The sequence below is a fragment of the Phycomyces blakesleeanus genome (assembly GCF_001638985.1).
Source record: "Phycomyces blakesleeanus NRRL 1555(-) unplaced genomic scaffold PHYBLscaffold_26, whole genome shotgun sequence".
Classification (NCBI taxonomy): Eukaryota; Fungi; Mucoromycota; class Mucoromycetes; order Mucorales; family Phycomycetaceae; genus Phycomyces; species Phycomyces blakesleeanus.
Genome location: NW_017265159.1, coordinates 155,111 through 169,103, shown reverse-complemented (window position 1 = coordinate 169,103; position 13,993 = coordinate 155,111). Strand labels below are relative to the sequence as shown.

At 38.5% G+C, this 13,993-nt stretch overlaps 5 protein-coding genes across 5 annotated transcripts; 4 read left to right on the top strand and 1 right to left on the bottom strand.

Moving 5' to 3' along the window:
- Positions 1-930: 930 nt before the first annotated feature.
- Positions 931-1,552, top strand: PHYBLDRAFT_160219 (hypothetical protein; the record flags this gene model as incomplete). The annotated part of the gene is made up of 2 exons (XM_018434142.1): positions 931-1,362; positions 1,437-1,552. A coding segment is annotated over exon 1 (416 nt), but the record flags the coding sequence as incomplete, so codon positions are not given.
- Positions 1,553-3,979: 2,427 nt separating this feature from the next.
- On the top strand, positions 3,980-4,852 carry PHYBLDRAFT_160218 (hypothetical protein). Its single transcript, XM_018434141.1, has 3 exons — positions 3,980-4,038; positions 4,137-4,579; positions 4,642-4,852. The coding sequence occupies exons 1-3, from the start codon at positions 4,026-4,028 to the stop codon at positions 4,702-4,704; spliced, it is 519 nt and encodes a 172-aa protein (XP_018286102.1). The 5' UTR covers positions 3,980-4,025; the 3' UTR covers positions 4,705-4,852.
- A 1,446-nt stretch (positions 4,853-6,298) lies between these two features.
- On the top strand, positions 6,299-8,039 carry PHYBLDRAFT_150734 (hypothetical protein; the record flags this gene model as incomplete). The annotated part of the gene is made up of 11 exons (XM_018432541.1): positions 6,299-6,330; positions 6,459-6,510; positions 6,572-6,640; positions 6,765-6,870; positions 6,924-7,117; positions 7,175-7,261; positions 7,321-7,357; positions 7,441-7,585; positions 7,684-7,813; positions 7,866-7,955; positions 8,019-8,039. The coding sequence occupies 11 exons, from the start codon at positions 6,299-6,301 to the stop codon at positions 8,037-8,039; spliced, it is 963 nt and encodes a 320-aa protein (XP_018286101.1).
- Positions 8,040-8,653: 614 nt separating this feature from the next.
- Positions 8,654-9,165, bottom strand: PHYBLDRAFT_150733 (hypothetical protein; the record flags this gene model as incomplete). The annotated part of the gene is made up of 3 exons (XM_018432540.1): positions 8,654-8,772; positions 8,852-9,061; positions 9,150-9,165. The coding sequence occupies 3 exons, from the start codon at positions 9,163-9,165 to the stop codon at positions 8,654-8,656; spliced, it is 345 nt and encodes a 114-aa protein (XP_018286100.1).
- A 1,448-nt stretch (positions 9,166-10,613) lies between these two features.
- PHYBLDRAFT_33090 (hypothetical protein) lies at positions 10,614-13,145 on the top strand. The gene is made up of 6 exons (XM_018440006.1): positions 10,614-10,709; positions 10,809-10,927; positions 10,992-11,941; positions 12,014-12,267; positions 12,341-12,462; positions 12,527-13,145. Exons 1-6 carry the CDS (start codon positions 10,632-10,634, stop codon positions 12,792-12,794), a joined length of 1,791 nt encoding a protein of 596 aa, XP_018286099.1. The 5' UTR covers positions 10,614-10,631; the 3' UTR covers positions 12,795-13,145.
- The last annotated feature ends 848 nt before the right edge of the window (positions 13,146-13,993 follow it).

The following is a 13,993-nucleotide window of genomic DNA, read 5'->3' as shown; positions in this document are numbered from 1 at the left end:
TGAGAACTACCCCGCCGCCATCATCCCTGCTCATGATGAGGATGCCATGTCCGTCATGACTGAGGAGGACCTCATCGCCAGTCTGAGTGACAACATCTCCTTTGCCAGCTCCACCCCTGGACAATTTGTGGCTCCCTCTCCCCTTCGTCCCTTGGTAGCGAATGCTGCTACAACAGTCTTGTCTTTGTCAGAGAAACTTAGACTAGAACTTCAACAGCATGTAGAGGCTGTCAGCGCTGCTCACGCTATGAACGATGAGCAAGCAGCTGAATTAGCCCTTAATAAGGTCAGACGCGTCAAAGAAATGATAGATATAGAAATAGCATGCAGTCAGTACCTTTCGCCTTCTGTGAAAGTTGTAGAGAAGAGCAGTCGCACTGGAGGGTTGACTCTTAATAGAAGAGATCTTCCTAAGTTCCAGTTGGCAGACGATGTGATTAGGTCCTTCCCGAATGAAGAGGTCTTTCACTCAGTAGACCACTTCCTTCGCACCTTCCAAAAGGTTATTGAGTCGTCCCTTCAGGACATTGAACTAGTTTGGAAGAGATTTTTACCGCTCTGCTTGCCTCATAGTGACGATGGATGGGTAGAGATGGATTTGAAGAAGTGTGTAGATTGGAATGCGGCCAAGATCTGCTTTACAGCAAGACATGGATCGCGCTTGGTGACATCCCGTTCGGTAAAAGAGGTATTTACCATGGTAATGCTTCCTTCTGAGTCGATTGGAGATTACTCCAAGAAGTTCCTTCAGGCTGTGTATGATGCCGGCCTCCCCAAAAACGATGCTCGTGTTGCCGACCGCTTCCTCGCTTCCTTGACTAGGCAAGTACAGACACTCTTGCGGCTCACCATGACCAGATTGGACTTCAATGGCGAGACCAAAAGAGATTGGACTGTGGAGCAGTTGACGCAGATTGGCAGAGACATCCTTGGCGACGACAATCGCATGTATGCCGAAGCTACCCAGCTCATTCCTGGTGCCAACATGCACACTGAGAAGAGAATGGAGAAGAAGAGAATGGAGGCGTACCCTCGCAAGAAGGTGCACTCCAGCAACAACCAGCAGCACCGAATCAGTAAGCCGGAGCGTTCCTTCTTCTGCTCGCACCATGGTAAGAATACTACACATGAGTCGAGCAAATGCTTCACCCTGGCCAACAACAAGGCCAAAGTAGCTGCCCCCACCAAGCGCAACCCCTGCAGGCGGTGTGGAGAAAACTACTTCCGTGGCCACGTCTGTAAGGACAGTGAGCCAGTCCTGATGGTCTCGCAGGTCCCTGCCAAGGAGAAGTCTGAGCAAGTGCTCAAGGCGATCCAAGACAGTGTCGACTTGGAACTCGAAGACATGTCTTTCGACTGTAAGTACCTACTTGACAAAATTGAGAGAAGGGTTAAAGCCAATGATGCATTTAATCTAACCACTCCTATTATTGTAGAGAACCACAAACTACTTGGAATGATTGACACTGGCAGTGCACGCACTTTCATTAGTTTACAATGTTTGAATGAAAATTTAAATATAAATAAAATAAATTCATCAAATGGTTCCTTCACTTTCTTGTCAAAGAATAGTGGTACTAAGCGATTGGGAAAAACTGATCCTTTAAATTTTAAATATGTGAATGGAATTACGTTTAAGCATGCACCCGAGGTGTTAGAGTTTAATACAGGATTTAATTTTGATATTCTTCTTGGAAGAGATATCTTAACAAAAATGAACATCGGATTGATTAATGTTGCATACGATATCGAAGGAGAATATATTCATTCAGATAACGCTAAAGACTATGCCGCTGTGTATGAGAATCTAAATATCGATAAAGAGAAAAAGTTTGAACCGGATAATTCGCCAGCTGGTACGGAAATACAGCGAGCAGAATTTATTCAGTCAATTCAGGCCTCACTGGATGAAAATAAGAAAATCCCAGTCGAGTCCTCTTGTCCTTTATCAGAATCTCTAATTAGATTACCCACAAAAGAAGGCGCCACAGCTTATAGACGTCAATATCCTATTCCCCATGCTCTACGACCAACACTTGATAAACAAGTAAAAGAATGGCTTGAGACAGGCACGATTGTCAAGTCCAAGACCAATACTTCCTTCAACAGTCCTATGTTGCTTGTGCCTAAAAGAAACAAAGCTGGAGAGATTGTGAGTCACCGAGTTTGTCTAGATGTGCGATTATTGAATCAGATCCTACCTCCCACATTCAACTATCCAATTCCTAAAATCCAAACGATATTCCAGAATTTGAGTGGAAAGAAATTTTTCACCACATTGGATTTATCGAATGCCTACCATCGTTTCAAAGTTGCACCTGAAGATGTTCATAAATTAACATTCACTCATTTAGATGGGCAACAATATAGCTTCATTAAAGACTGCTTTGGCTTGAAGATGCTTACATCACAATTTCAACATGTCATGGCAACTTTGTTTGATAAAATTGACTGTGTGCAGAATTTTGTTGATGATTGTATTGTGGCTAGCGAAACATTTGAGCAGCATGTTAAGGATGTAAAAATAGTGATTGATAGATTGACATCGGCGAAGTTGATTCTAAACTCTGATAAATGTGTCTGGTTTCAACATTCAGTGCGATTGCTTGGTTTTGTCGTCAATGAGACAGGCACCAAGGTTGATAAGCGAAAGTTGACAAACGTTGATAAATGGCCTATTCCTAAAACTGCGAAACAAATTCAGCAATTTATGGGTTTGATTAATTACTTCAGAGACTATATTCCCATGATCTCGAAGGTGGCTGAACCTATTTCACGATTAAGTCATGCCAACAATGTAGCTGAGCTATGGACAGATGAGCAGACAAGAAGCTTTAAAGCATTAAAGGACATACTGCATCAGGATTTAATTCTTCATTACGCAGATATGTCACGTGAAATGTATGTGGCCACAGATGCTTCCCTTTATGGAGTAGCCTGCCTGCTTTTTCAGCGCGACGATCAAGGGCGTGATAAGTATATTAGTTTTGTGTCAACTTCCCTGAGCCCATCCCAACGGCGATGGAGCACCACCAAAAGAGAATTGTATGCAGTCGTTTTGGCGCTTGATAAATTCCGTCCATTTCTATGGGGCCGACAGTTCACCATTTTTACTGATCATAAAGCACTCACTTATCTTCACACACAAAAAATTGCTAATCCCATGATAATTGGCTGGATTGAGACACTTCTTGACTTTGATTTTAAGGTGGTCCATATTCCTGGTTTGTTGAATAAACTACCAGACTTGTTGAGTCGCTTGTATCCTCCAGAGGATAGTTACAAGCTGGTGGAGGATGATGGATTGAGAAAAATCAGAACAAAACACTTGCAATCTAAAGATAAAGTTATTATTCGTAAGAAAAAGTACAGTAAGGACAAAGTGCTAAATGTACTTGCTACACAACTCATCGAAAATGTATCAGAGACTTCCGACTATATGTCGCCTCCTGAAGAAAAGCGAAATGGCTTGTTAAAAGAAGCACATTCGTTTGGTCACTTTGGTAGTCAAGCTATGGTGAATGATCTTCACTCTCAAGGATTACATTGGACTAATATATATGAAGAAGCAAAGGAGATTATTCGTTCTTGCTCTGAATGTCAGAAGCACAACATCAGCAAAAGAGGATATCACCCATTGACCAATGTTGTAGCTTTCCGACCATTTGATCATGTTGCAATTGACTTATGCGGTGAATTCCCAGTATCAGAGGATGGTCACACGTATATGCTAGTGTTAGTTGATGTTTGTTCCAGGTATATCATCTTGAGACCATTACCAAACAAAAACTCGACAACAATAGCTAAGGCATTGATAAAAATATTTGGAGATTATGGTTTTCCCAAAGTAATGCAAAGTGACAATGGGTTGGAATTTAGAAATTCTTTAATGGCAAGCCTATCGAAAGAGCTTGGTATTGATCGAAGATATTCAACGGCATATCATCCACAAGGAAATGGTATTGCTGAAGCCAGTGTGAAAGTTGCAGAGAATACTGTACGGAAAATGATGAGAGCGAACAGCAATGACTGGTGTCACTATTTACCAATTGTTCAGCTATGCATAAACAGACATATTCCTCAAAAGACACTGAGTGCACCCTTTTCACTAATGTATGCTCGCAGAGTTAATGTACCTGATGAGTATGGTGATAAAGCAAAATTCTCTCTTCCCAAAAACACGGTAACAATTGATGAATTGGAGAAGCAGATTGAATATATGGATAAAATAATATTCCCTGCCATAAACGAAAGAGTCTTGCGGATCAACGAAGAGTTAAAAAAGAAATACGATCACAAGAACATCTTAATAGACATCCCCAAAGGAACACACGTAATGGTCAGATTACCACATCGTCCAAATAAATTGGCACCAATCTATGAAGGTCCTTATACAGTGGTTCGAAGAAATAAAGGAGGATCGTATGAACTAAAGGATGAGCAAGGAGAATTGTTGCACCGAAATTACACACCCTCAGAACTCAAGATGGTTACCATCGATGAATCTACAATTGAGAATGAGCTCTATGAAGTTGAAGACATTCGCGATCATCGTGGTGCTGCTGGTGAAAGAGAATATCTGGTAAAATGGGTTGGTTATGGTGAACGGGCAAACACATGGCAAATGGCTAACGATTTTACCAATCCCACAATAATACAAAAGTATTGGAAGAAGGTCAGAGAAATCGAACGTTTAGAGAATGAGAGAGCCACGGAATTAGTGAATAAGAGTGCAGCCTCATTAAAGAAAACAGTTCAAATTCCAAGACATGATGGTAAAATAAAAAGGAATCGCATCGAAGAGCACAATGGAAGTAAGCTTCCTACCGCACTGAGTAGAGAAGAAAGAATGTCCAAAAGAAGAGCAACAAAAAATTTGATAAAATAAACACGTAATCCACGGAGCTGAGTTTACAGTGCAGATCTCTTGAAGTATAAAAAAAAAAAAAAATTATGAGCGTAATTGACCCAAATGAAATTGAGCAATTCGACAAATTAATAAATAGTTAAGATGAGATGTTTTGCCGAATCAACAAAAGGTATTGTTGAATCTGGTGGAGGATAATGTTGTAAATGAGTATTGACTACTGCTGTAATTGAGAATAAGTCTGAAGGAAATAATATAAGGCCTCAGCTATTCCAGTCAAAGGTGTCTACCGATTACTTTATTATTTAACACACAGGTTTAGCATGCATGATAGTGATTATATTTCATATGATGATATCACCATAATATGGGATACATCAGTGGATTATTATAAGCATAATTATAACTCATAAACACATTTACTTTCGATGTTAATACTTCATTGGGACTACACACATTTATATAATTAATCATACATTAATTATCCCAAGATCACGTTGCTCTGATTAAGGCTCAGATAGGATCGATTACCTGACCCCAGTCATATAATTTTCCCAATCCAAAACAATATAAATAGCAGTAGTAGTTCAGTGTAGGAACCTGGTCAAACTTTGATACAAAATCTTTCTCAATAAACAAAACCTACACAAGTTCTCACGAATCTTCGTTCCTAATTTCAAATCTTGAATTCTTCCTCTTAAAAACTTCTTCAACTTCAACCACCACAACAAATCGCAAATTTCAAGATTTGTGTCAATTTTTTTATTTCAAATGCCGATATATGAAAATGGCATTAAATGTCCGCCAGTTTTTTAAAAAATCCTAAATATTGAACTTTATGCAGTCACAACTTCGTATATTCACGACAAAAGATCTTTTAAACACTGAGTGATACATAGTATTACTATTTTAAGGGATCGATTCTCGTCATCTGCCATTATAAATGGAAAATCTAGTGTCAATATTTCTCTTTCTCTGCTATTAAATTCAAATACCGCGTTTTTTCAAGACCTAAAAAGTGCTGTCGCAAATGACAAAACTAAACATGTTTTCTGTTTACTTTGTAGAGAAGCTGTTTCTTAACAAAGTAAACAGAAAAGATATTTAGTTTTGTCATTTCCGACAGCACTTTTTAGGTCTTGAAAAAAAATGATTGGAGTACAATTTTTTTTTTGTCGATTATAAGAAAAATACACTATAGAAGATAATAAGGAGTTGTTGTCATTAAAGTGTGACGCAATCTCGCTTGATATTTTACTAAGTATTAGCCCTCTTATGCATATAATGTCTTTCTTCTTCTTTCACTTAATTATATTCCCAGAGTATGACAGCACCAAGTGGTAAGCAATCCCTATTCACTCTTTTTTCAAAGCACAAAAAATGTCTTTATACGAATATTCTGTATCCTTAGGAACCAGATAGAGGTATTTCATGCCGGCAAAAATGTCACAGTTTGTAGCCCAGTAGAATCAAAATGTCGTCCCCCTAAAATCAGCGATTACATATTTAAGAGGATGCTTTTACACTTAGCCGAAGCTATTATCCTGCCTTATATTAAAGTATTCTTATTATGACAAGTATGAATCCTTAGAGATCAGATACGAGTATTTGATACCGAACAGCAATTCACGATTTGTGGTCCAGTAAAAGCAAAACATTTTTTTATATGAGACAAAGTTTTATTATTAAATTGCCCAAAAACAGGTCGTACTTCCTAAAGAAGGAGAGGTAGATGCCTGGGGAGAAATTGATGAACACACAAAGTGTGGGGACGTAAAAGCAAAAAATTGTTTCCTGTCAGAAAAGGTAGTGTCCAATAAGAAAATGCCCCCCCCCCCCCCCCCCTAATATTAGCGCTCCTGAATAGTAGCAAAAACCAAAAACTTGTTTTCAACAGGTTCTTTATTGTCGATTTACCATCACTGTTGCCTCGACTACTCAAAAACCAACTCATTTCCTAGATACGTTCTATGCTGAGGCATATGAAAAACTCTTTTTCCCAGGTAAATGTCCCAAGCGTCGTATTAGTGATCAACAAGCTTATTTTTCTTTATAGAATTTTTTATTACCGAGCAGCCACGTAACTGGAATGCAATCGCTTATCTCCTGCAGTTTGTACAAAAAAATCCTACGATTCCCACTCGAAGCGGAAACAAAGCTCTCGCACAAGATACCAAAATAATGCAAGCTTATGTTATTTCTGGTACAATAGCAGATACAATGCTGCGCCAAATGGATAATGCTTTAAAAGTAAGGCTAGATATTAAGAAAAGGTGTGGAGAAGAGTTAGTAATAAGTTTTTTATAGTCCGCAAAAGGAAAATCAGCTATCAAGGAGTTTTGGAAAAACTCTGCTTCTATTGCTTCAACTTCTATTAGCTATGAAACATCCAAGGTAACTTGTATTATTGTTTTAGTTCGCGATTAAAAACTTAACTTACAACGCCTGTATAGTATCGATTACATGGACAAATGGCCGAAGAGATTGTCAGTAAATGCGGAAAAAGAAATAAAAAGAGACTACGAGCACAGGATAGGGAGTTGATGGAAGGCACGAAACGGAGGCCACACAAGATAATGATGACACTGAAAACACTCCTAACAGTGGTGAAGAAAAAGAAGACGAAAAAGAAGACAACAAAGAAATCGACGATATCTGGGAATCCTGGAAAATGCTATTGAAAACAATAAGGAGATCCACTGTTTTGTCGGCTTTAAGGTAACGTAGTAATTTTGTGTTATTTATTCATGTATTTAATGAAGAAAAAAACATGATTTGATATATAGTCTTGAACCACACAATGTGATTTAGTGTAGTAAACAAGTTCTTCGCAGACCCGTACTCCCTGTAATTTTTTTCCGAGAACTAAACAATCAAGTTCTAAATATCACAATGCAACTAGTTGATTGTGCTCTCAAACCGGTGTTATATGACGCACTCAATACAGTAAGTTGAGGGGAAGCTTACGGACAGCCTGAGAGTATATTACGTCACCTAGTCACGTGCTTGGGCAATAGCCATTTTGGCAGGACAGCCTGGACAGCCTGGAAATATTTTACGACACTTTAGTCACGAGTTTAGACAGATGGTATTTTTTTTGGGGGTAGGGGAGGACTAAATAATTTTTTTTGTTTGTATGGGGCTGTGACAGACTCAGATTTATGAGGACTAAATAAAGTGTTCTAGTCAAATTATTAGCAGAAACTCTGGGATCTTATCTTTTTTCCTATTGAAGATGTCAGCTATATATATACTTTCTGCTTTCTTTTTTTACATCGACGTTATTACTTAATGTTGCTTTGAAATATATGTGGGTTTATTTTCTAGCAACTGTTGGGTTCTTTTTGTGTCTTTTTATACAAGCGAAATAAATAAAAGCTTTTTCTTGCGTTCTCGCACAAGAAGCGCACAGACCACTTTAGAGTAACCTACATATCGCTGTTATAGAAACGTGTACTCCACTTTGAAAGTTATTGCTACACCGATCAAAACCGAACCTTTCCTTACTTCTTTGCTTTTTTGCTTTACTTTGCTTTACTTTGAAAAAGCCATCTTCTCTAGTAATCTAATTCAATATTATTAGCTGTCTACTCTACCTTAGAACAGTTACACAAACCCAATAAAAAGAATATATAGCCATATCACGTTTGCTCTGACGTGGACATCTAAGACTGACAAAAAGCGCAGTCGTAAACTTTAATCGCAGATGAAAAAAATTTCTGTTACTTATAGACCTCCTCCAACGCGCGTCGTTTATTTTCTCCTTGAGCAACAACAGTCCCGGTTTCATAGTGAGGCGTCTCTTGCGACCGTTGCAGGGAGATTCTTCCATGCTACAAGCATCGGAAAGTGAAAGTTGTTACTCGCCAGCTCAGTTAATTCTGAGAAGTCGTGGGGCATGGTCTCTTTTCATTTTTGGAAGGACTACTGTGTACATCGCATCGCCAATGTGGAATCATGATGCTGGGGGGAGGGAGGTCTAACCTGTGGTGAGATGTGCTGGCTCTTCACTGCTAACCTGACTGAACTCTTTAACGGCTGACGGTGAAGCTACTGGTAGTCGAATGAGCTGGACCTTATCACCTAGTGGTAAGTTCTCTGGCGAGTTCGCACCCACATTACTCGGTGACGAGATGTGGGGCTGGATGAACGGGTGCTTTCCGTTGGTTTGCCACCATTCCAGCACCTCCTTCGCTACCAAGTCAGGTTTACGTCCCTGAAGGAGATTGAGCCGCGTAATGCGGGGACAAAGAACTTGGTGTCATGCTTTTTATTCCTTTACTCATGTAAAAGAACATTAAGTGAAATTCAATCAAATAGAATAAAATAGTTTCTTTATGTATGTATATATGTATATCTTTAAATAGATAAATAAAGTCCTTTTTAACTAGTATCGTCTCCAATAAAAAAAACAAGCCTTTAAATATTTCTTTTTACTTGATTGAAGAGGTTAATGTTGTAATTAGGAACCCTCGTTTATAGGAAAAAAAATAATCTAGTCAAATAAATCTGAAAATAAATAAAATAATATTTGTATATTTTGACGTAGTATCGATAACCATAGTTAACTTTAGAGGCTGTTACTTTCTATAAAGTATATATTGAGTAGGTCGTAATAGTCTTTGAAAATGCCGATGTCGTGAATTGTATATTATTGAATTTGGCTAATCCCATGGAAATTGTAAAGAGAATGTATTGGAATGAGAAAAAGAAAGGAAATGCAAGAAAATGAAAAGAAATGAGAGATGAGGAATAAAGAAATGCGTGTTAGAAAGATAGGCAGAAAAGTTGTGGTATAGGTTGAAAACACAAGTAAGGTTTTCATTGTATTTACACAGACTGTACCCCAAAAAAAGCTCAATTTGGATGGATTTATGAAACAATCATCATTATCTACAAATCTTTTTATATTAAAGTTTTTAAAGATAAGTTGACAGGCAAAAGTTAAATTGAGTTATCAGGGAATATATGTCATAAAAGAGGCATATCTTCAAATTGAATTGAATTGAACAAAGTGAAATATTGACTGATGTTTGTTATTACAATTGATTCATTGATATACTTAATTTGTATGTCGATATTTTGTTTTGTTTTGTTTTGTCTAGGTACAAGTGCTCGCAAGGTACTATGATTTTGACATTTCAATACAGTTAGTGTTTCTTTAAACTACTACTAAAATACATTCTTTCAACCTGCTTAAATATAATCTTAACTTAGTAACACTTACTGAAAATTACACTGTATATGATTAAAGTTAATACTATATATTCTATTATAGAGAAGTATGAGCTTTGTGGCCCATTTTATTTTTATATTTTTTAACATAAGAAAAATATATATCTGCTTAAAATTTTGCCAGCATCACAAATGTATTTTTGATAGTATTCTTCACTGTACTATAATCTTCTTCTCCTTTAGATAAGTTAGTAATAATGTTGGCATTACCCTTTCTTGATTTTTTTTATTGTTGAATTTTGCATTAATTAGCCAGGTTCACAGCCCGCCATGAATAGAGTGGCTTGTCAGAAAGGAGTCTTGCCATAAAAAAAAACCCCTTATGGATTCCAGAATAATCTATTGATCATGACAGCAGTTCCTAACCATGCTGGAGCCTGGAGCTCATTAGCATCTCACCTTAGTGATGAAATGTAAGCTCACGATTAATGACACCTGTTGCTGATGCTAATCGATTGACCTGGATCTAACAATACTGCATTCCACGCTCTTCTTCAAAACACATATTAGTCTCGACACTTTAAATACTATGGGCTTTGACCAAATGACACCAGTCCAAGCAGGTGCAATTCCTTTGTTTATGAAGAATAAGGATGTAGTTGTCGAGGTAATATTACTTATATTTATTTTATTTTATTTTATTTTTTTAAAAAAAGAATGGTATTCAAGTGCATATACCAATATATACATCATTGTGTCAACTTAGGCTGTGACAGGTTCAGGAAAAACTCTGGCATTTGTGATCCCAATCATTGAGAAGCTACTGAGAAGAGAAGAACCTTTAAAGAATCATGAGATTGGCGCTGTAGTAATTACTCCTACTCGGTAAGATTATTTAAACTATACTTCGAGCGGGTGTGGATAACTGATGAAGAAAATGAAACATCAGTGAATTGGCTCGACAGATCCACAGCGTGTTTGAGCTGTTTGTAAAAGACCATCCCCGTCAAGACCAGATTGCCCTTGGACTTTTTATTGGTGGGTCTGGAACACTTCCTCAGGATACCGTTACATTCAAACGCGACCAACCTCGGATATTGATTGGCACACCTGGACGCCTGGATGAGCTTTTGTCAAAGTCATCAAAATTGGTCAACACCAAGGAATTAGAAGTACTGGTTATGGATGAAGCCGATCGTTTGTTGGATATGGGTTTCACCCAGCAATTGAATAGTATTATTGCTCAACTACCTAAGCAGCGTCGTACTGGTCTTTTCTCAGCTACAATGACCGATGGTCTTTCTGAACTTGTTCGTGCTGGTCTGCGTAATCCTGTTCGTATTGTTGTCAAGGTTGAGGATCTGAACAACAAGGGTAGTGTCCAACGTACACCAGCAAGTCTTGAAATTGACTATGTTGTTTGTGAACCCGAACAAAAGTTGACTCAGATGATTCGCATTCTCGAGGCTGAACTGGCAGACCCCGAAGGTGCACGTAAATTTATTGTGTACTTTGCTACCTGTGCATGTGTCGATTACTTTTTTAAGCTTCTCTCGCGTATTCCCCAGCTCAAGCCTTTCTCACTTCATTCACTCCATGGACAAATGGACCCTAAAAAACGAACAGCTACTTACACCGCTTATACTCAGCTCCCATCAGCCGTACCAGCCATTCTATTTTGTACAGATGTAGCCTCTCGAGGTCTCGATATTCCCGAGGTAGATTATGTTATTCAGGTGGATCCTCCTCAAGATCCCAAGGCATTTACTCACAGAGCTGGACGTGCAGCCCGTGCAGGTCGCAAGGGTAAGGCTACTGTCCTCTTGGTTCGTGGTAGAGAAGAAGTGTATGTCGACTTTTTGAGACTTCGCAAGGTTCCATTGGAAAGAGCACCATACCGTCTTGCGGATGGCACACTTGTTGACAACAGTTCAAAGGCGGATTCTGAAAAGGAGCCAAGCGTGGCAGTAGACGATCCTTCAGTAACCGAAATTATTCGCACAATGCGAGAGGTTGCAAAGACAGACAGAGATATTTATGATCGTGCTATGAAGGCATTTGTGTCGTGGGCACGCGCTTACTCAAAGCATGAAGCAAGCTATATCTTCAGAATTAAGGATGCAGAGCTTGCTCGTGTTGCCACTGGGTATGCACTCTTAAAGCTTCCCAAGATGCCTGAGCTGAGAGATAAAAAAGACCTTCAATTTGAATACCAAGATATCGACGTAAGCGAAATTATTAAAACCTCGATGCAAGAAAGAACGAAAGAAAAAGCTTATATGTATTTAATATTTACAGTGGGATAACTACAAGTATCTTGACAAGCAAAAGGAAGAGAAGCGTGTACGCGAGATGCTTGAATACAAAGCAACTGCCCAAGCACGTGCTGAAGCACAAGCAAAGGCTCAAAAGCCTAAAAAGTAAGTACATTGCGTTTTAGATTGAAAATAACTACGTTTATTAAACATTTTTTTATGTATTTAGATCTTCTGCTTGGTCTGAAAAACAGGATGCCAAGGATCGTAAGCTTGATCGTAAGGCCAAGAAGGAGCGTAAGCGTGAATTTTTGAAGCGTTCTTTGGAAGAGGCCAAGATAAAGAAGGAAGAATCTGAAGACGATTGGGATGAATTGGCCAATGAAGAACGTCTTGCTAAGAAGGTTAAACGTGGCCGTATGGATAGAAACGAGTTTGATAAGATGGTTATGGGTGATGATGAAGATTTTGATTTGGGGATGGATCTTCCGGAATAAGCATATTCAATATGTTTGTGTGCATTATTTTCCTCCTTGCTTGCTTGTTTGTTTGTTTGTGTTTTGTATGTGTATTATTTATAAACTATTTGTATTTCTCTTCTTATTTACCACACAGGATTGGCCATGACATGATCAATAATTTGATTAAATACTTCTTTTTGCTCCTTCATACTTTCAGCAGACTTGAGGGCAATACCCAACATTATATGACGCTTTTCGTGGGGGTTCATAGCCGCCACGGCCTGAGTGATCGAAGCTGCATACAGACAGTAAAGCTCACACTGCGGGCCTGTCGACTCTCCCAAGAGAACATGACTTGTTGTAGGCACAGCAGCAGGATTGCTGGCCAAATGAGGGGGGATGTCAAATGTAGTTTGAATCTATCATCAACATATATTAGTACTCATTGTCATTCCTACGATTTTCTTTTGGACTAACCAAAGTGCCAATCTTGCCATACTGCGAAATGACAATAAAAATCTTGTCTTGATAACCTGTTAACATAATTTCAGTGTGATGGCCATTGATTGTGCAGGCTGATTGCCGGTTCTGTAAAGGAAACTTTTCGTCTGGAGTTGACATGATAGATATAAGTTAAAGTCTTTCTGTCGCGTCCTCCATTCCCGGCGTATTGCACTTCTTCTTCCTTTTTGTTAGAAACAAGTCACACACTCCCGTGCCCTTTCAAATGGTTTATATTTCATCTTCAACTCTTTTTTATATATAGATATATATATTATTGTTAAAACCTTAACTTCTTCTCTCTCGTATATTATAATTTTATACACAAAATATTTACAATGACTCGGTTAACACAAGCACTTGGAATTTCATTTGGTGCATTAACTGGAGGAGCAGTTGCTCTTTATGTCTTGGAAATGTACAAAATCAAAGCCAAGGTCTGTTCTACAGTCAAGCATTAGAGTCGTTTTATACGAATTTTATTTTTGTTTCACTAAAATTATCTCGACTTTTATTGTTCTCTCCAAACTCATCCAGGAACAAAGACTGGCCCATTTACTTGATTCGGCTGTAGAATTTCAAGATTAGACAAGAATGGATGCCGAGACCTTGAAGAGTATACACACATGTGTATTCGCTCTAGCTCATTCCTCATCGTACAACATTTTTCTATGCTTTATTGGCCTTGATTGTCTCTCAACAACATGCTTCCTCCCCTCTGTAGTTTACAGTTG

What these genes read in the sequence shown, in the direction of transcription:
- PHYBLDRAFT_33090 (XM_018440006.1), top strand. Translation starts at nt 10,632, where the DNA reads ATGGGCTTTGACCAAATGACACCAGTCCAAGCAGGTGCAATTCCTTTG. An exon ending in ATTGGAAAGAGCACCATACC is followed by an intron (nt 11,942 to 12,013) that starts GTCTTGCGGATG and finishes GCGTGGCAGTAG; the next exon opens with ACGATCCTTCAGTAACCGAA. An exon ending in AAGGCTCAAAAGCCTAAAAA is followed by an intron (nt 12,463 to 12,526) that starts GTAAGTACATTG and finishes TTATGTATTTAG; the next exon opens with ATCTTCTGCTTGGTCTGAAA.
- PHYBLDRAFT_160218 (XM_018434141.1), top strand. An exon ending in CTGCTGGTGAAAGAGAATAT is followed by an intron (nt 4,580 to 4,641) that starts CTGGTAAAATGG and finishes TAACGATTTTAC; the next exon opens with CAATCCCACAATAATACAAA.